The following is a 22,065-nucleotide window of genomic DNA, read 5'->3' on the forward strand; positions in this document are numbered from 1 at the left end:
TCTCTATTCTTAGCGAGGCCAGGAGAGGGGGCAGCAGAACTGATATCCTGGACTTCCAAAGGGCTGACTCGGTCTTGTTTAGGCACCTGCTTGACAGAATCACTTGGGAGATGGTCCTGAAGGGTATAGGGGTCCAGGAAGGCTGGACACTCTTTAAGAAGGAAGTCTTAATGGCTCAGGAGCAGGCTGTCCCCAGGTGCTGTAAGAGAAGCCAGTGCTAGAGAAGACCACCCTGGCTAAACAGGGAGCTTTGGCTGCAACTTGGGGAGAAAAGGGGAGTTTACGGCATTTGAAAGAAGGGGCTAAACACTCACAATTATTACAAAGATACTGTGAGGCTATGCAGGGTGGAAATCAGGAGGTCTAAAGCTAAGCTAGAAATGAATCTGGCTTCAGCAATCAAGGATAACAAGGAATGTTTCTATATGTCAACAACAAAAAGAAAGACTAGGGAGAACCTCCATCCCCTGCTAGATGTGGGAGGAAACATGGTAACAAGTGATGAGGAGAAGGCTGAGGTGCTTAATGCCTTCTTTGCCTCAGTCTTTAATAACAAGACTGGTTGTATTGAGGGAATCCAGCCTCCTCAGCCAGAAGACAGAGTCTGGGAGAATGACTCCCCTGCAATCCAGGAGGAGACAGTCAGTGACCTACTGTATCGCATAGACACACACAGGTCTATGGAACCAGATGGGATACACCCGAGGGTGCTGAAGGAGCTGGCTGGGGTGCTCGCCAAGCCGCTTTCCATCATTTACCAGCAGTCCTGGCTGACCGGGGAGGTCCCAACTGATTGGAAATCAGCCAGTGTGACACCCATATATAAGGGTCGGAAGGATGAACCAGGAAATTACAGGCCTGTCAGCTTGACTTTGGTGCCCGGGAAGCCGATGGAGCAGCTCATCCTGAGTACCATCACACAACACACGTAGGACAACCAGATGCTCAGGCCCAGTCAGCATGGGTTTATGAAAGGCAGGTCCTGCTTGACAAACCTGATCATCTTCTATGACAGGGCGATGTGCTTACTGGATGAGGGAGGCTGTGGATGTAGTTTACCCTGACTTTAGCAAGGCCTTTGACACCATTTCTCACAGCATTCTCCTGGCAAAACTGACTGCTTAGAGCTTGGATGGGCACACTCTTCACTGGGTAAAAAACTGGCTGTCTGGCCGGGCCCAAAGAGTTGTGGTGAAGGGAGTTAAATCTTGGTTGGTGGCCGGTCACGAGTGGTGTCCCCCAGGGCTTGGTGTTGCGGCCACTCCTGTTTAACATCTTTATTGATGATCTAGACGAGGGATCGAGTGCCCCCTCAGTCAGTTTGCAGATGACACCCAGCTGGTTGGAAGTGTTGAGCAGCTCGAGGGTAGGGAGGCTCTGCAGAGAGACCTGGACAGGCTGGAGCCATGGGCTGAGCCCAGCTGGGGGAGTTTCACTAAGGGCAAATGCCGGGGGCTGCCCTTGGGCCACAACAACCCCCAGCAGGGCTACAGGCTTGGGGAGGAGTGGCTGGAGAGCTGCCAGTCAGAGAGGGACCTGGGGAGGTGATTGACAAGTGGCTGAACAGGAGGCAGCAGTGTGCCCAGGGGGCCAAGAAGGCCAATGGCATCCTGGCTTGTGTCAGCAATAGTGTGGCCAGCAGGGACAGGGAAGGGACCCTATCCCTGTATTCGGCACTGGTGAGGCCGCCCCTCGATTCCTGTGTTCAGTTTTGGGCCCCTCCCTACAAAAAGGCCATTGAATGACTCAAGCGTGTCCAGAGAAGGGCAACGGAGCTGGTGCAGGGTCTGGAGCACAGGTCGTACGGGGAGTGGCTGGGGGAACTGGGGGGGTTTAGTCTGGAGAAGAGGAGGCTGAGGGGAGACCTCATCGCCCTCTACAGCTCCCTGAAAGGAGAGTGCAGAGAGCTGGGGATGAGTCTCTTGAGCCAAGTAATAAGCAATAGGACAAGAGGGAATGGCCTCAAGTTGTGCCAGGGAGGTTTAGACTGGATATTAGGAATCATTTCTTTCCAGAAGGGGTTGTTGGGTGTTGGAACGGGCTGCCCAGGGAGGTGGTGGAGTCCCCATCCCTGGAGGTGTTTAAGAGTCGGGTTGACATAGCGCTGAGGGATCTGGTGTAGTTGGGAACTATCAGTGTTAGGCTAATGGTTGGACTGGATGATCTTCAAGGTCTTTTCCATCCCTGATGATTCTGTCCCTTCCAACCCTGTTCTATGATTAAGGGAACCACCTGTAGTTTGCTAGAGTACCAAAAGGGGTCTCTGATTCTGCTATAGTTGTTAATCTAATCTGAAGGTGGTGAAGTCAGCTCTTTATAAGTATAAATAAACTTATTTTGATAGTTTTATCATTAGAAGTAAAATAATTAAAAAAAACCCCATGCCCACACCTGGTTGGATTTCCCTTCGTAGTAAGAGTTGATTTAAGTAGGTTTTATCATTAGGCACAAAGTATCAGAACATGTGGAGCATTCAGTAAATACTTTAGAAGGAAGAGAAACCCAAGTGTCTTTTGTATGTGAAAAACCTTGCTTTAAATAAAGGAAGCTTTGACAAATATGGTTACCATTGACAAAACAGAGACAGCAGCCCTCAACCTTACACTACAGGTTAATGAAATTCTTACTGATAATTCAAAACTACCTGTTTTCCAAGCTGGTGATGGAAGAAAGGGATCAATTAAAATGCAATATTGAATGATCTTGAACAGTTGTTCAAATGAAATCTTTTACTGTTTCAATTGCTCTTCTAGGAATGTTCTATCATAGTAAATTACATTGAGGTACTTTCCATGACACAGTACTTATATTTTCTGTAATACTGTCTAGCCATTCATTTCTTCATATCATTTTACATAGCACTTTTTAAAGTGGTACCATCTTCAGTGCTATGGTTAAGGAAGACATAGTGGAAACCGAGCAACATAATGTTCTTAATATTCTGAAGAACTCTTCAAGCTTCTACTTTCAAAATGCTTGCTGAAATAGCCATTAAAGTAGAGCATGCTCCATTCTCGGATGGAGGGCTTCAGGACATAACTAGAGAAAAGATTGTGAAGAATTTGTTTTCTGAACTCCCTTGAACTGACTCAGGGCCTCTTGCACTGAGGGAGGCAGACTGAGCTGGAAAATCTGGAGCACTTTCTGTGCCATTCTGTATGACATCAGGACATGTTTTCCTGTCAGTCTTTTTTGGAGATATTTCCCCATTTGAGGACCTCTTTAAAAATACATAAAATATTACCTATGTAATTTCAGTTTAATAAATTTGTTGTCAGGTCATTCTTTTCTCTACCTGAAAGACCAGCCAAACAAAAACAAACAAGAAGAGCAAGAATGTACTGTTTACTGTTACAAAATCATTATGATATCCATAGCAGAAGTGAGGACTTTCTTTGATTCCATAGTTACGAAAAAGTGAACCTCTACACCTGCATCACTGGTTGTTTTTTAATTGCTTGTAAACACAGATGCTTGATCCACAGTATCATGTATTGATTTTTAAGCTCCTTCAAGATAATACAAGAAAAATTAGTGAAATGTTGCTGTGTTTTAAAAAAATAACAGTGAATATTTGCAGTATATTTATTCCTTGGAGACACTCTTGTCAGAACAGCTTCAAAGACAACAGCCGAGTAAAGACCACTGTAAATACATACCAGAAACTTAATAATAAATTCTTACAAGAACAGTTGATTCAGCAAAGCTTGTGAATATAATTGAAAATGGTAATAGAACCAAGGCTATAGATGGCCTTTTTGTTAGATGACAGTGTCTTGATGATCTAACAAAATGCCATAGTGAGGTCTTAATTTGTTTTTCACATCTTTACGTACTAATCAACTCTATGTGTCAAATAGATAAAAACGAATGAATGTTCTGTTACGAAATTAAGATAGGTTTCTCACACTGGTACTGAGCTTGAATCATTTCAGAATACTTAAAAATCCCCAATTGCTTGGTAGTAGGTTGGTATAAAGATAATTGAAGAAGTATGCAAGAAAGGTAATTCAGTTGTAGTCCAGTTTTCCACAGGCTGCACACTAGGTTCCTGGGAGCTAACTTGGCTACTTATGTATGAGATATCTTTTAGTAATTTCATAGCTTTTACCTACCCAAACCAATTCTTTTCCTCAGGATAGTTAGATGCGAGCTGAGGTAAGCCACTTTTCACACTGCAGCTCTCCTGCTAATGAAAACAGCAGCAGTGAAATATGTGCCAGGGAAGTGGATGTGAGTTCTTTAGAAAGCATCTGCTGCTTGCTTTAATGGCTGGCTGGTGTTTTCAAAGGCAGCAACTGCCAGGAGTGGCATGTCCCTTTGCTGCTTATTTTGCATCTCTCAGTGTAACTCAGATAGACAAGCTGGTCATGAAGGACAGCTTAATAAAACCAATTGCTTAAGGCAAACAAACCAGAGTGGGAGGAACTATAGAAGAAGACACAGCAGACTAAAATATTTTTTTTCATGAGTTCATTTAGCATGTTTATGTGTTCATTCTAAGGCATCATACTAACGTGTCACTAGTCCTAAGTATGCTATTGTCAGATGTGGTCGTGACTTACACAGTTGTTTCAATTAAAGCTTGCACTGTTTCTGGTGCTCATAATATTGAAAAATTTGCTGTACTGGATGCATTTCTGTTCAATCAAAATGTAAATGGATCAACTGAAAGGTGACAAAACATAGTCCAGTGCAAGTGAAGCATAATTTTATTTTCTAAAATTCAATACTGTGTTTTAGAGGTAAATTTAGGCATTCTGTAAATGATAATGAAGGCAGAAGAGTTATTTTGTGATGTGGAGACGGCTACTTTATGCATGAGTTCTGTATCTCACATTCCTCAGGCACTTACACTTCTACATGAGCTCTCGATCAGTGTATTCCAGGCCTTTCTTTTTGATGCCACTTGCATAAGAGATCCTATCACATCTGGTGAAATTGAGGTGTTGTTCTGTGTATCTATCATGTTGGAAAAAATGTTTGAAAGTTATTTTGGATAAGGTTTTTTTTTTAAATAGTTTCTCCTGTCTTGTCAATTTTGTCACCATTAACAACAGGTAAAATTTTTGGTAGGGAAAATTTGCAGTAGCAGTTCTACACTTATTTTTACAGCTGTTGTTATTCCTGGAGCTTTAGGAAAATATAGAATAAACTCCCTTACCCAAATTCTTTTTTTTGCAGCAGCAGCAGTAGTGGAATTTTTGCTGAATTTTTCAATCCTAGACTGTTATCTGCAATATCACATTTCAATAATAACCATTTATAAGCACAGTTGTGCATGTGTTTGTACTGATTTTGCTATGAATATAGAGAACAGGACAAAGATTAGTTTTATTATAGAAGCAACTGGTTGTGTGTACTATCGTAGCAGAACCATGTTGGAATATGCCTGCAAACATACCGTCCTCCTTCCATTACCCCACTCTTCCCCTAAATCATGTTTTTCTCAGATTAGCAGTATAATTGAGGGATTTCTGAATGATTGGAAGTGTTCTTTAGGATGTTTGCTAGTGTAGACAGATACTTGAAATAAGTGATACAAGGTACCCAGCAAAAACCAGGTACTTACGAAGGTAAAGGCATACAGTTGAAGGAGAAGCTGACTAATTTTTTCCAGTGGAAAGTTCAAAATTCTTGCTACCCCGTGGGAAATGTTAAGAAAAAAATGCCCTTGCTGTAGACTGGTGGTTATATGTGACAAGCTTAAGAATGCAGTAATCATCAGAAACTGGTGTTAAATACCCTGTTACAGTGTAGTGTGAGAACAGGTTTGTGAAAGACAGTAGCCTTATAATAGATTTTTCTACTTCAACTTCTAGGTGGTAGATACCGTGAACCACACTTTTGACAAATGTAACACAAATTAAAAGTGCATTTTATTTACAGCATGGCATTTGGGAAGTGTATTGTGAATAGCAGGCCTCAATTTTCTTTGGAGGGAGTTTGTTCAGTATGGAGAATTTCATCAATGTGCCTTGTATCCAGCAGATCCCACAGGACAGTAGCGTTGGAAGGTCAGCGATGAGAGAAGTGTAGAGTCTACTCGAAAAGTTGCTGTCTGCTGCATCCTTGCTTTATACTTGTAACATACATGTAGGAGTATTCCATCATAAGCATGCCATGTTAGATATCCTGTCATGTAGGGCACTGTATTTAATACCTGAATCAGGAATACCTTTGCAGTTGGAAGTAACGAGAAGCTAACGAATGGAAAAGTTGGCAGATGGAGGAAACAACTGGGTTACAACAGAAGTTCAACCAAAATCCAAGGAAAGAGCACTGAACTCTGGAAAGATCCTGCAAAGGGTGGACTAAAGACATTTTTGAGCAGCTCTTATGTCCCATTAAATGGGATAAATCTAAGAGACAAATGCTGTAATTAAGCTACAGTTAGTTGTGAATCAGTAGACAGTGGGCAATCACCTATTGCAAGTCTCACAAGATTCCAAAAGCATTAGATAGCACTGAAAGCGGTACTGAGATCAGTCATGTGACTAGAAGAGGGCAAAAATTGGGGTGTGAGAGTGTGAGCGTGATTTGGAAATGGGTAGATAAATGCTGAACCTGCATGGTCTCTGTGAATTCAAGCAGATATATCTGTAAAAATCTGAATCTGGCTAAGGCCTTTTCAAGTTGAGCATAGTTCCAGTGTTTAGCCACCCTCAGTGATTTCTTAAAAAGTTATATCTAATCAGAATTTTCCATTTCCTACTTGTGTCAGTTACCTCTAGCATCACATTAAGTACTGAGGATAGCAGTTCTGTTTCATAATAAGTATGAAAAATGCAAAGAAGAAAAGGACATTGTCAACACTATAAAGTTTAATTGCTTCATATACATAAACCTTGTCAGAAGCTTCAAATCTCTTGCCTTACCGGAGAAGTGAATGTTGTAGTCAAATTGTAGAGTAATGTAGTCAAGTGCTTACACTATTTATAAAGCATTTGTATTCTCTTGCAGAAAATTTATAGCTTACTGTGGTACAAATAGAAAAAGTTAAAATGATTTTATGCAACTGAATTTATTTTTAAATCTGCACTCTTAAAATATATCTATTAAATATTGTCAAAATTAAGGTTCAGATAAACAATGAGACCAGTAATTATTCATGGCTGTTAGTGTTGGTTTTGCAGGCAGAGAGTGCCCATAATGCGGTCTCTCAGTTTCATGAAAAAAGACTTGGAAGAGAACCGCTGGTAACTGACTTCTGCAGGATCTTCTCTGTTAAGTGTAGTGCCTGATAAATGCGGCATGAAGAATTGATTTTATGAGCCAGTAGTCCCAGAGTTGAAGTGTTATCAGGCTTGCTAATAGCGTAATCTGAGTTTGAGATACCCATAAGTTATTGTTAGCCATGAATTCCCATCAGAGCTATTTTCTCAGCCCAAGCCTCCATAATTATGATGATTTTTATTCATAGCGATAATATTTTTGTTTTGATAGATGTACCACTATCAGGCCCTTTAATGATTTTGTTATTTGGGAGGGTACAGGCTCTTAGAGGCTTGAAAAATGCTGAGAATTCTGGATCACATTATCTTGCATACGTGATGGAGCCAGTTAACATATTTAACTGCTTTGCTCTCCCTAGGCCGCTGTCCTGCAACCCTGATTATAATGGAGTGAGGGGTGAATGGGGCATTGAAGTTATCCCAGGATATGAACCGACTAGCTAATCTTATTTAAAAAACCAAGAAATTTGAACTGTAAATTATGTAGTATGGGAAATTTTTATCATTCAGATATTTGTCTCGCCACAGTTAGGAAAAAAATAAGAGTGAGAAAAGAATCTGAGAAGGCAAAGTGAAAGGAAGCAAAGGGGTATTATGGGGGGCTTTTGTTAATTTTGGTTTTTTTTTTTTACTGGTTTTGGCAGAAATTGAGTATTTGCAGTTGTGAAGTGAGACACAGGTAAAGTATATACTCTTGTCTTCAGAGCAATCATGTATGTATTCAGCCTTACATACGCTCTGTTTAACTTTTAAAATATAAAACTCATTTGAAAACAATAGTGAACTAAATATACATTCTGTCATTACTAGTTAACTGGCAGTAAACAAAGTTCTAAAACCATGGGATTTTTTTTTGCATGTTTAAAAAATTGATGATCTAATTGTAAAGCTAAAATACAGGAGATTAGATTGCAGAATTAAATTCTCCCTTCTGTGACACACTCTTGACTTCTAGTGTACTAGCAAACAATTTACTGGTGCTTGATTGTTTCAGCTAATTTACAAGGAAAGAAAAAATGGTTTGAAAATTCTAACAAAACCCCCCAAACCTACCCGTAGTAGTAGAAAGAATATTCAGATTTTTCTCATCTTGATTTTTCCTTTCTTTGACAGTGACTTGTTATCTTCCAATTATGTGGAGATTCACTATGAAGATGGGAAACCAAAGTTTTCTAAGGTATTGTGGTCTTAAAATGTGTCAGCATGGTCCTTCTGAGGGAACAATGCCAATAAAATGTTAAAAAATTAAAGTTTTGCAAGACTTAAAAACACTAGAGACCTTTTTCCACACATACTAGGTAACTGATCTCATTTTGTAAAGATACCTCAGTAATACAAGCAAAAATTGTACAGAAAAGGAAAGCTGTGTGTCGGGTTGAGGGGTATGCAGTGGTAAGTGGTAGTAGTGAAGATGAGCCAGATACTGCCAGAACAATTACATCTTGTAAAATGTAGGAGGTGGAGGGGTTGAAGCCACCATCAGCACAGTCTTCATTAATTATGCATATGTCCTTAGCGCAAAGTGCAAGGGGGAGGGATAATGGTAGTGTAAGACGTTCAGACAAACCAAGAAAACTTGCAGTGACTTTTCTTTGCAAGAATGATACAGTTGTGAAACAGAAAATGAAAGACTTAACTCCAGAGGTTATTAAAAAACCAGCATATTGCTTGACATCCAGTTAATTAAAATTGTCAAACTAGATCCCAAATTGAATTTGGTGCTGTAGGCTATTGATCCATAGGCAAAGAGATTAAAGTTATGGAAAACCGTTCAACCGTGGCTAAGGGAACGAGATCAGTCTTTTTGTTTGTTGTAGTAACAAAATGAGGATTGGTAGCTTCCTAGGAAGGTTATAAACTACATTTTCAGGAAATTACTTTTTTTGTATTTGGTATGAATGCTGGCATATTCATTGTGAGCTTATTACATGTAAAATATGTCTCTAAAGAGAGTGGAAGACAGTAAGCATTCAAGTTGTGTTTATACCTTGAGCAAGCTGGGACTGCTCTTTGTCCAAGTATTAGATGTCGAGTTTATTATTTTGCCCTTGTTATAGAGAATCTCAAGTAAAACAATATATCACAGATTAGGGCAAAATTAAACAATTACACTGCAACATAATTACTGCAATATACTGTTTTGTTTCTTCCACTGAAGAAGAAAAATAGTTTCATGCAACATACTAAGGAAGTTGTTTCATTAAGACTCAGTACTCTGCAGAATTGGCAAAAATGCTAAATGTGCAAGAAAACAGTTCCCTCTGGCATTTGGACAAGTTCATGCAATTGTCAGCTGCAGCACTAGCATTGAGCACTGCGGTTGCTGAATCATGAATCTGACTGGAAAATTATATTAGAAGTTTAGACTCAGCAAATAGACTCCCTTTGCACGCTGCAGTAACTTGATCCAGACTTCCTAGGGGATGTTTTCTGAATTGATTTATTTAGAAGAAGTAACAGAGCTCCTGAGGTCACATTAATCTGTAAAAGGCTTCATTATAAGTTCAGAAGATATACACACAATTTGTGTAGGAGAGCAAATAAGGACTGTATCCTGGTCTTTTGCAGTATTTTATGATACTTTTTAGATCTCAGTAAGTAAAAGATTGTTTGGTTTCCTGTTGTAGATGTAAAGAAGGGAGATCTTGATGAAAAGTATTGTGTTTTCTAGAAAGGGGTAGTTTATTACAAGAGTGAAAACTACTGAAGAACGAGCACCAATTTCTATATTCAGATGACTGTCTTCTAAAAACTGCTTGAAAAACTACATATGTGAGAAAGATAATGATGATTTACTTGTTAAAAAGCATGGCTTATGCATTCTCACTGATGGAAAGGTAAATATGTTGTGACTGCTTTCTGTGTAGTACTTTGATTTAATTATGCACAATAGTCTTAGGAATTTCATTCAGAATCTGAATAACTCATTAAATAAGATGCAAAATGGAAATAATGCTATATGTACTTAAACAAAAAGCATTTACATTTTTGGTACTTCCTTGAATTGCAGAAGGAATGGGTCCAATATGCTTGCTGAAATTCAGATAACACATGACACCAGAATTAAGAATATTTTGATGATGAATGGTACTTTTTTCAAACTATGTGAGAGGGAGACAACCACACTTAAGGGTTTTTAATAAAACTTTTTGAGAGTACTCTTTATCTTTAGTTTAACTGGGGTTATTGTTGATAGGTATTAAAGACCAGCTACTTAAATGAGGTAAATTAGTATAATACAGTTTTCCTCATGTTAGCTTTACTGACATAGAGCAGCAGAATTTCTGTTATTTAAGAGCTTCTAAATTTACTAGTCCTTTTTCTTTAGAAAAGACAAAGCAACGCTTTAGAAAGTCAAAGTAATGTTTCTTGGTTTCTTTCTAAACATTCATAGCTTGAACAGTCTGTTAATGTTGTTCTTGATGCTTTGTTTCTGTTCATAGAAAATAAAAATACTCTTCTTGTTTACTCAGTTGAAACATTCCTATGAAGCCAGTTTATTTTACCCTTAGTCATGATCAGTAGTTCTGTAAGCCTCTAACAGTCTAATCAACTTATTCCTCAGTGATTTTGGGGATTAGTAATTCTGCTGTTCAAGTCTGCCATTAAGACCCCCTCCTAGAAGCTTTCTAGCCTCTGGGGTACAGAATCACGTTTACTCTTTCTGACTTTATAAATCTCAGTGTTTTCAACAAAGTGAGTCTGCTTTAGTTTGATTCGTTTAGGATGCTTTGACACAAAGTAGCCAGTAGCTTTGGAGATGGAGCACACTTTTAGAAGGTGGGGAGATGTGAGTTGACGCTCCTCAAGGTGACCTGGGAAATTGTTCAGCAGTTGGGAAACCTGGGATTCGTGCTTTAGTTATTAGCCAGAGAGAGGCACTGGCATGCAATGGTCAATGTTTTGAAAGCAAAGCTGCTCTTAACTCTTTATTTTGTGAGTATCCATCTTGTCACTCAGATGTGTTCTGAGCATGCTTGAAATTCTCTGCCCACTTTAAGAAGAACTTAGACAAGAGCTTAGTTGTTTCAGGAGAGGAGAGCTCAGTTTAGCTCATTCTGTGGTGAAAACCAGGCAGGTACAGGGAACCGGCACTTTTAATTCCGAGGAAAGCATGTAGCGTTCACAAGAGGTTAGTTGGCATCTGAGCAAGGCTTTCTGGATCAGAACTTTAAGATTTAATACGTACCAATTCTTCTCTGTGGTATTTTGGTCTCCTGCTTTGTCCTGTTTCCCCCGTATGTACACACATATTGCAATTTCCCTTACATTCTTGTGGAGAAGTGGAAGACTATACACACAGCTTTATTGCATGACCATTTCATAGCACATTTTGCGCTAATTCAGCCTAATCCCTGTATCAGTTGACAGTTCAAACCTTGAAACATTCAGCAGAGTCTCCCTTAGTCCATATCATTGGGGCCTTTGAGAACTGACATTTTAGATCACAGTTTTGGGTGTAGTTTGCCGAATTTTTGAGAGTCTCTAACATTTAAATACACTTGTCGGTAATTTAAATGTTACTGTTTTTAAATAAAAGGCAAGACCCTGTCCAAAACATAATTGCTGACTTGCTTAGAGAAACACAAAAATCCTGCCTTTTTCTGAATAATTTGGATTCTGCATCTATTTGGATTTTTATGCAATTAAAATCAAGAGTTTTAGTACCCATTTGATAATGTACGGTTAAAATGCAACTGTACACTGTAGTGTAGCTAAACTGAATTCACTTTCTGGCTCATTCATCATTAGTTATATTAGTACCTACAGTCTAATGATGTAACAATTGATACATATTTAGTGAGACAAAATTAGTAGAATCCAGATCTAAGCCAAATACATGCCAGGATATTGATGAACACCGTATCACTTGTAATTTTAACAGACCTGGAAGGCATCAAGAAACAGTTAGGTGCTCATGTAACTTGCATTACATAACATTTTTACAGAATCAATTTACAGCAAAGAAATGCACTTAAAAAAATCGAGAATGCTGTGACTTCAACAGAAGAATACCCCATGTCATGACTTGAAGATTTACATAAATTGGAATTTACTGGGAACAGTTTTTCCTCCTATAAGCAATCAGGGCCAGTCATTGGTATTTACTTTAGTAATCACTGCTTTTAAGCAACAGACATTAAATCAGGGTGATTTTGTGTATGTGTGTGATTATTTGTTTGTTTTTAAACATAATTAGGGTGGAGAGCATTGTTACTACCATGGAAATATCAGAGGTATCAAGGATTCCAAAGTTGCTCTTTCAACTTGTAATGGACTTCAGTAAGTGCACGTTCACATTTTTCAAGCAAGGCTATTAACTACTTATTACTCTTGAATATTATCTCTTAATATGTGAGGGACTGAAACTCTACAGGCTTAAAGATTTTTGATGTTTTGAAATGCTAGGGTCAGCTATGCCCAACTGCTAGCATTTTGTTCAGTATCATTGGGATTAGTCTTTTGATGCTGTCTCATGAAATCTTTGAATATGGTAAGTGCAAGTAAATATTTTACCAGATGACTTATTATGCTAAAGGATAAACGAGAATTGTACTTTAGCAGTTTGCATGTTCAGTATACATGTATGATTGTGTCAACCATAGAAAAATTGATCTTTTTGTTAGATTGTACAAGGGAAAAAAATCTAAGAAGTTAGTCCTTAGGATCAGTTACTGTTAAGTGCAACTTGGCTGTTGTTTATATTCTGCATCCTGATGTGTGTCTTAGGACTTCTTCTTTACAAGGTCAAATCTTTACTCTTTTTCATGCTTTTGCCATTACATTCAGTGGTTAGTTCATTAAAATGCACCTGATCTCATAAAATAAATGTCTTAGCTTTAGCCACATGTGGTAGAATTGAACACATATGGAATTTATGTTAATATTGATCAGTTTTTCAGCCCTAAGTTTGGTTTTGTCTTGTCAATAAATGTATCTTGGAGTCAAATTCATTGCCAGATAATCCTAAATATAAGTTATTTTTCTCCATATTCTAGTGGCATGTTTGAAGATAGTACTTATTTGTACTTGATAGAACCGATGGATCTGACCCACAGTGAAGTAAGTTTACTTTTATCGAATTTATTTGGTTTGGGAAAGAGTGGAATAGTGAAGGAATAGCAAATAAAAGTATTAGAATAAATCAATAAATGAGTGACCTCTATCGTGCTTTCATAAGTATTCTAAAACACTTGATTGGAATTTAAGGCAAGAAATATCTTAAGTGTGAATTACCTAAGATTTTTACCTGCTTTTTAAAAATCTTTGTTTTCTGAGTTACTGTTGATCATCTAGATGTTGGGAGTGGACTAATAAGACTGTTTCCATAGCAGATGGTTACAGACTGTCAAAAAGCATTTATCAGTTTGCTCTAGTACTTGAACTAAAGGATTTATAAATTCATAGAAGGGATCTCTGGATGTCATTTATTCATTCTTCTCTAAATAACTGTGTCAGATTGCTCTTGACCTACCATGTTGTTATTTTTGTACTTGATGTTAAGTATTATAATACAGCTGTTCCTAAAATTTAGGTGTTAATTGACTCAATTTCACGGACAGTAGAAAAAACCAGGTAGATTTCTACCTCTTGAATGGTTCAATGATTTGAGTGATTTTCAGTGAAATGATTCTGCCAGATTGAGACAGAGAATTCTTAAGGTCTAGTAGGGTATATTCCAGATGCTGTATCGCTGCTCTCAAGCTTGTCTCACTCTGGTACTTACCAGTATATGAAAAATAATGTGATGCTGCAGAAATGGTACATTTTAATGACTGTAAAGCTGAACTTACAGTCCAAGGAAAGATCTGCAAGATCTTTGACTCTTAACACTCAAAAAAACTGGAACAACATTCAGAGGAATCGGTATAATTTGGATGATCAATTATTGGGCTGTAAATTAAACTGTAGAGCACGGGAAAATACTACATCCCAAAAGATTTCTCATTCTCCTCAGGAACAATATTACATGCTATGTGTTAAGCTATGTAATGCGTTTTCATGGAGCACATATAAAGGTTATAAGGCTGAAAACTGACAGCACAGATAGAGTAAATTCATGGAGATTATGTTTATACAATGGTATACATATAGTAAACGGAGGAGAATTTGACTAAGATGTTTTCGTGCTTGGGTGGACAAAGGAAACCAGGATATTTCTCTCTGATATTTCAGTAAAACTTGGAAGTAGAGCAAAAGTTCTAGTTACAAAAGTGAGAGGCCATCTGCCAACTCTGAGGATTCAAGTGGAATTCTAAGTGATAGGACAACAGATGAGATGAATATTTTTCTCAAAACTACTGAAAGTCAAAATAATATAGCTACAGAATGCTCATTTTTTGATTGTAATTTGTGAGGTAAATATCTTGAACGCAGCCTTCAGCATGTAGTATATTCAGCTTGTTTAATCGTAACCATAGCAGATAGTATATAAAATTCCCCACCACCCCACTAACCCAAACCCACCTAAGAGCAAAAATATGCAGTATTTTCCTTCAGTGTGTTATGTATTTCTTACGGAAGATACAGAACAGTAAGATCCTACCCTTTGAAAAGAATTGCTTGTTTTGACAGTTTCTGTTACGGAAGAAAAGACAGATGTTTGCTAGAGCTGATATCAAAATGCAATTATTTGGGGCATATCAGACTTCTAAAGAAAATATGCATTAAAAGTCTTCTCCATTTTAAGTGTTGTATACACGAATAAAACAGGATGAAATAATCCTCTTAAAGATAGTGTACTGATTATTTTCTTGCGTTTTGCTGCAATTAGAAAGGTATGATTTTGTCACAAATAGTAACAGTTCTTTTCATCTGTGGGAGGAAGATTGAACTAGATATATACTCTCTAACTTGATTTATTGGAATAAATGGTCTGTGTTCTCTAGCACTAAGGCTTTTAAAGGACTTTTTTCAAGTAATCTCCAAGACATCTGTGATACTTCAGTTTTGTAGGCCAGTAAACGTGCTGAAGCAGAGAGACTCCATGATTCGCTCAGGATTGCAAATAGATCGCTTCAAATTAGTACTATGCCAAATTGGTACTATGGTTGCTTGCATTTTATGGAAAAATAATAAAAGTGATGTTTACTGAAGGAAGTGCCTCGCTTTTCACTTGGCATTATTAATTAGAAGAAAATGTGATGTATTTTTCTTAACAGGAAAGTAAAAGCAGGCCACATATCATCCAAAGAACTTATGGAACACAAACCTTCAAGCAGTTGCAGGACCTTGGTATGTTTTTTTGCTTATGTTACGAATTTTTCAATATTGGAAATAATAGTATATATAATTTGAAAAATTTGAGTATTAGGCTAACAATCTATATAAAATAGCTGATTATTTAGAAAAACTTGAAAAAATCGGTACTAGCCTAACTTTTCACAATTATTGTAACGGAATTTAGAGTTTTTAAAAAGCAGCTGAAAGATTTCCATCCGTGAAGTCCTGTATTTAGCTTTCTTCTGCAAATCGTTTAACTTGATCAGTGATACTAATGCTATTGAGGACATGAGATAAAAGAAAACATACATTCTAAGTCCACATTGCAATCTCTTTACCTTACCTCGCGTGCTTTAATTCTAACCAGATTTCTAAATGACCTGAGTTTTCATATGAGATATTTTACGTGTGAATTTTAAAAAATGAACTTTTCAGTATCAAAAGCTCTTCTAATTTTGGTGATCTTAATCTACTTTAGGCTTGGAAAGTGCACATAAGTAGTTTAAAATAATGCCATGAAATTCTTAAATTGTAATTTGTACAGAGACTGAATCTAGTTCTGAATGGCCCTTTCTGTCTGAACTACAGTGGCTGAGGAGAAAGAGAAGAAAGAGAGCAGTGAGTAGAAGTGTGACCCTGAGTTAAGACCATTCATAAAACAAAACCAAACCCATTAATTTCCACATTTTTTAATGTTAAGACAACATAAGCTTTAGAAAACAAGTATTTTGGTAGCTTAATATTGTCACATAATACAATTATGAAAATGATAAAACAAGATGATTATTTTTTAAAATATAGAATATTTGGAGAAAAGTGGATAATCTTTCTAAAGTGACACCAATACTATATATCAATTGAATGGAAGTTCAGTGGTGAAAATGAGTTTAGAATTTTAAGTTTTGAGTCTGCTTGAAAATAAAGAATGATTTTGAATGAATTCTTGACACTTTGTAGATATCTGACTTTATTTTCATTTGTCTCATTAAGTAGCATGATTAAATCAAAAATCCAAATAAGGACACCCAGAATGGGGTTATTGAGAGAAGTAGACAGTCCTCATGATCTGCACATGCATATTTGTTAGAGGAATAATTCAGTTAGAGAGAATCTGTATTTATTCACTGAGTTGCACAATCCACAGTGTATTTTTTGAGGGCGCATCTATTTTTAGTAACTTCCTTACTTATTGAATCTGTAATGAATAGTACAGTAGACCAAGAGTTTTTAGGGTTTGAGATTTGTTATTTTCCTTTGTGAATGTAACGGGGGGGAAGCAGTGGTGCCTTCTGTGCTGAACCAAAAAGAATAGACTCTAAACATCCTCAGTGATGTGACTCAGATTCTCAGACAGGGTCTATCATAACTTACTAAGTTACTGGAGCTATGATTATTTACCATAGTTGAACATCTGACCCAGTTTTTACAGGTTTACACACTCTGTGTAATATTTATGGGTAATTCTATTAAATCAGCTGCAATTATTTTTGAAAATCACTATATTTTCATGATTTCTCAGAGAACTTCTTTAATCCATCAGGTATCTCGTGGTATCTTTGAAGAAATGAAATATCTGGAGCTCATGATAGTCAATGACCATAAAATGGTAAGTATATCAATTCAGTGGTAATCTTCCTTTTGATTATAATTTGTAGGTTGATGTACATCACTGTGCTGCAGCAGGTAGTTTTGGGTCAAATATTTCATTTATCAGCAGCTGTTATTACAGTATCAGCAGCTGGTACATAGTATTTGTATTGTAAGACACAGTATAGGCCATAATACTTAATAATGCTTAATGTTACCTAAGATTTTCTACAGCCATTACATATTCAAAATATCTCTGAAACACTTCGGTATCATATAGATAATTTAATATGCCCATAACCACCAAAGTAAAGCAACAAAACATTTATGTCCAGAACAAACACTAAACATTCTAAAATTCCATCCTATCCTTAAAGTAATAAGAGGTCAGAACTTGTTACTTTGAGTTTAGTTTTACTAGCTGAAATTTTAATGCAGCAAAGCATATAGACAAAACTATCTGATTGTTCTTCCTGGCTCTTCCATACTTACAAACAGGATTCATAATGAAGTGCAAGATAAGTTGTTTGTTCGATTCAGAAAGTGTTTGTCATTTGTTTAAAAAAAAAAAAAAAAAAAAGCGCCGCTTTTTTTTTTTTGCTTTTAGTCTTGACTGGAAAAAAATCAGACCAAGTGATGTTTGTTATTTAAATGTTACTGCTTTCACTAATTATGCCAGGAAAGACTTTCAAAGTGTCTGTGCGTTACCCCTGTGAAAAATCAGGAAAGAGGAGTCTGGGGAGTAATAAGTTTTATAAACTTAAACAACTGTTTTATAGATCCTTTTTGAAAAGCATCACAAATTTGAGTCCAGTAGCTACATTTTAAGTAGAGCATATCTGTCATGGAAAAATAGTGTAGATTTACAGGTTTTCTAGTAATGAAGAATATACTACAACCTACAGCAAGTTACTGTGAAAACAACTTGATTGTGCCTTGTTCTGAGCCCTTGTCTCACTTAGCTTTCTCAGCTATTCATTGACTAAGAAGCAAATAAGGATCATCAGCTTTTAATATAACTTGCTCTGTGTGAGCAAGACTTTAAAAATCAAATTCTGTTGATAAAACAGTTTCTGCTTATTTTATGTGCAAAGAAAATAAACTTGTAAGTTTCTGTAAGAGCTTCTTGCATCTCTCACTCTACTGCATGTTTTCCCAATGCTTTATGTTGTTGGGGACTCTTTTGTCAACATGGAAGGATGATTTTCAAGACCCAGAAATAGCAGATATCACAGAATCTTTCAGGTTGGAAAAGACCCTTGGGACCATTGAGTCCAACCATCAGCCCAACTCTACAAAGTTCTCCCCTACCCCACATCCCCCAACACCACATCCAAATGACCCTTAAACACACCCAGGGATGGTGACTCCACCCCCTCCCTGGGCAGCCTCTTCCACTGTCTGACCACTCTTTCTGTGAAAAATGTTTTCCAGATGTCCAGTCTAAACCTCCGCTGTTGGAGTTTAAAGCCATTCCCTCTTGTTCTGTCACTAATCACCCATGAGAAGAGACCAGCACCAACCTCTCTACCACGTCCTCTCAGGTAGTTGTAGAGGTCTTCCCTCAGCCTTCTCCTCCTCAAACTAGACAGTCCCAGCTCCTTCAATGGCTCCTCATAAGGTTTATTCTCCAGGCCCTTCACCAGCTTCGTTGCCCTCCTCTGCACTTGCTCCAGCACCTCAATACCTCTCTCATATTGAGGTGCCCAAAACTGGACGCAATACTCAAGGTGTGGCCTCCCCAGTGCAGAGCACAGGGGGACTGTCACCTCCCTACTTCTGCTGGTCACACTATTTCTGACACAAGCCAGGATGCCGTTGGCTTTCTTGGCCACCTGGGCACACTGCTGGCTCATGTGCAGCTGCTTGTCAATGAGAACCCCCAGATCCTTCTCTTCCAGACAGCTCCAGCCACACCTCCCCGAGCCTGTAGCCATGCAGGGGGTTGTTGTGGCCCAAGTGCAGGACCTGGCACTTGGCCTTGTTGAAGCTCATCCCGTTAACGTTGGCCACTGATCCAATCTGTCCAAGTCTCTCTGTAGAGCCTCCCTGTCCTCGTGAAGATCGGCACTCCCGCTTCACTTGGTGTCATCTGCGAACTCACTGGTGGTACACTCTATGTCCTTACCAAGATCATGGATAAAGGTGTTGAACAGAAATGGTCCCAACACCGAGCCTTGAGGAGCACCACTTGTGACCGGCCACCAGCTGGATTTAGCTCCACTGACCACCACTCTCTGGGACTGTCCACCCAGCTTGACCCAGCAGACTGTTCCTTCACCCAGGCCATGGGCAGCCAGTTTTTCTATGGGAATTCAATGGGGAACTCTGTCAAGTGCTTTTTGAAAATCCAGGAAGACAATATCCACAGCCTTTCCCTTGTCCAATAGTTGGGTCATCTTGTCATAGAAGGAGATCAGGTTTGTCAGGCAGGACCTGCCTTTCATAAACCCCTGCTGACTGGGCCTGATCTCCTGGTTGTCCATTATATGGCTTTTAATGGCACTCGAGATGACCTGCTCCATGATCTTCCCTGGCACCGAGGTCACACTGACAGGTCTATAGTTTCCCAGATCCTCCTTTCTGCCTCTCTTGCAGATGGGTGTCACATTTGCCACCCTCCAGTCCAATGGGACCTCCCCAGTCAGCCATGACTTCAGGGAAATCATGGACAGCAGCTTGGCGAGCACATCTGCCGACTCCCTCAGCACCCTTGGGTGTAACCCACCCGCTCCCACAGCCTTGTGTGCATCCAAGTGGTGCAGCAGGTCTCTGATTTGATCTCATTGTGCTGACCTCAGTCTGCTTCCCCTCCCCATCTCCTAGCGCATGAAGCTGGGAATCAGAACAGGATGCAGTATTTTGTGTTTGTTTCAGTGCTGAATATACAGATATTAAACCTTCCCTAATCTGTTTAATAAATCATAGAAATAGTCTGGGGAAAATAATCTATACTTAATCCGTGTCAATTCAGCAATGTGGGGGGAATTTGAATGGATGGAAAGAGTAGAACAGAATTTCCTTCAACTGTTTTCACTTGTAAGCCACCTGGTAGCAAACTCAGTTCTAAGAGCTCTCGTGTTAGCTGTTCAGGGGTAGGGCACAGTAACTGAAGTTACAGACTTTTTGTTGTCTTGTTTGAAGTTTGTGGTTGGTGTTCCTTATGAAGAGATATTTCCGTGTCTGTTTCCTCTGGCCTCTCGTATTACAGACATGCTGGAAGGACAACCATCTTGTTCACTACACTTGTTACAGACACTTACTGTTGTTTTCAAAGCCTTTCAGGCTTTATTTGTTAGAAGTTTAGATTTTTTGCTTCAGAGTTGTCAGTGACTCAGAAGCAAATAATAGTTCTTTTCAAGGAGTAGAATGGATATACTTAAGGAAGTGTTCACAATTACGAGTTAAAAGCCGATCCAGGAACTCACTAAAGGTACTTTTAAGATTTTCTGTTTACCAGTAGAGGGCATATTTCTCTTGCATCAAGGTTCTATGTTGGAAGAAGTATCTTGAACCTCTTTGGCCATTATGGTATTAAGTGGTTAATACCGTGTATTTTCACAAAATTTTAATTTCCTGTAACACTAAAGACACAGCTAAACATATTTATTTAGGTTGTTATGTTACACATTTTACTGACTTATTCAGCATAATTTCTGTTTTAGGAGCTGTGTTTAAACACATTATGGTGTACATTGCTGTTGATTTTGGTATTTAAATACTTCCACAAAAATGCAGAACATTTTCCAAAGCATATTATTTTATCTTTCCACTTATAAGAAAGTTTGGGATTGGCTCAAAACAAACAAACCAAAAAGCCACCATTCCTCCCTCCCCCATTATTTTGTTCTAGTATCATGGTTAACTAGAGAGCAGAGTCCCATAGTATGGATACTCTTCTTAGTGTACATACTAAGCACCTACTACCACTGCAGCTGAAAGTGCTCAGTTTTGAGAATAGTTATAGGGGATGGGGGCCTCTGCAAACCTATGTTGCAGGATCTTTTGGTATTAAAACTTGCTGTGAATGTGCTGAAGCATTGTGGAACTTAACACTGAATAACTGCTTATGTAAAAAATTTATCTTCCTGCAGTCAGATGAATGTGTGTCATCAACAAGTTTGAACTTTTTGTTATTTCTATGGCATTTTGTCCATATAAAACTAGATTGCTTGTGCAAAAATAACTGGAATTTAAAGGGATGGAAAATTTGTTATCTAATAATATGGTGTGGGTGGGTGTGTCACTCATCTGACTTTCAATTTGAGAAACAGATTATTTAATTCTAAAAGCATGTATGTCTGTCTGCCAGTTTTACATTCACCTTTGCACCAAGTATAATTCTTGAAAACAGGATTTGTCTGTTTTGTAATTCTACTTTGAGAAGGTAGTTATCATTTACCTTACTTGATGAGAGTCGCTACTCAGTGGCTCAGAGAAGAGTCATACTGTCTTGTTTCAGCGCCTCTTTTTGGGTGCTGTGTTTCAGAGTAGGAATAGCTGACACTTTTATGGAGCTTGATAACATTTTCTCATGAGGTGTTGAGATTTGTTGCTTTTTAACCAGTAGTTGAAATTAGTAAGAGTTTTTTAATGAAGACTTCTTACCCTGTTTGTTCTATGCAATTTTGTGTTCCTTTTCTGTGAAATCTTGAAGACTTACTTTTCCTGCCTGCAAATCATATTGAGCAACTCCATTTTGGTTTATAATTTTACAGGTTTTTTTGAAAGTCATGGATTCATGTACAGATACCATAGCAGCACCTTTGGAAAATTTGACTTGGAACAGAGGGGACTCGTGGGCAGAATGAGGAAAGACATGAAACAATTTTAATGACACGCATAGAAATTAGAAGGCAGAACTTATAATACAGCTCATCTAAGGCTATAGAAATGGAAAAAAAATGAAGTTAAAACTTAAGATACTCAGATTAACTCTTTCCACATTCAAACTCATACTTTTGCTATGCACTCCCTCTTCCTTTTTGCCTTTTGGTATAACTAATGCTACTTGTCATAA

At 38.2% G+C, this 22,065-nt stretch overlaps 1 protein-coding gene across 6 annotated transcripts in view; it reads left to right on the forward strand.

Moving 5' to 3' along the window:
* ADAM23 (ADAM metallopeptidase domain 23) overlaps positions 1 to 22,065 on the forward strand; it is an 87,056-nt gene that overhangs the window by 21,910 nt on the left and 43,081 nt on the right. For all 6 annotated transcript variants that reach the window (XM_074911168.1, XM_074911165.1, XM_074911166.1 and 3 more), the window contains 6 exons: positions 8,349 to 8,412; positions 12,436 to 12,518; positions 13,235 to 13,298; positions 15,398 to 15,470; positions 16,003 to 16,076; positions 16,999 to 17,064. In XM_074911168.1, coding sequence (XP_074767269.1) covers positions 8,349 to 8,412; positions 12,436 to 12,518; positions 13,235 to 13,298; positions 15,398 to 15,470; positions 16,003 to 16,076; positions 16,999 to 17,064 — 424 coding nt within the window. The remainder of the gene's footprint in view (positions 1 to 8,348; positions 8,413 to 12,435; positions 12,519 to 13,234; positions 13,299 to 15,397; positions 15,471 to 16,002; positions 16,077 to 16,998; positions 17,065 to 22,065) is intronic.

This window comes from Athene noctua, chromosome 7 (assembly GCF_965140245.1).
Source record: "Athene noctua chromosome 7, bAthNoc1.hap1.1, whole genome shotgun sequence".
NCBI lineage: Eukaryota > Metazoa > Chordata > Aves > Strigiformes > Strigidae > Athene > Athene noctua.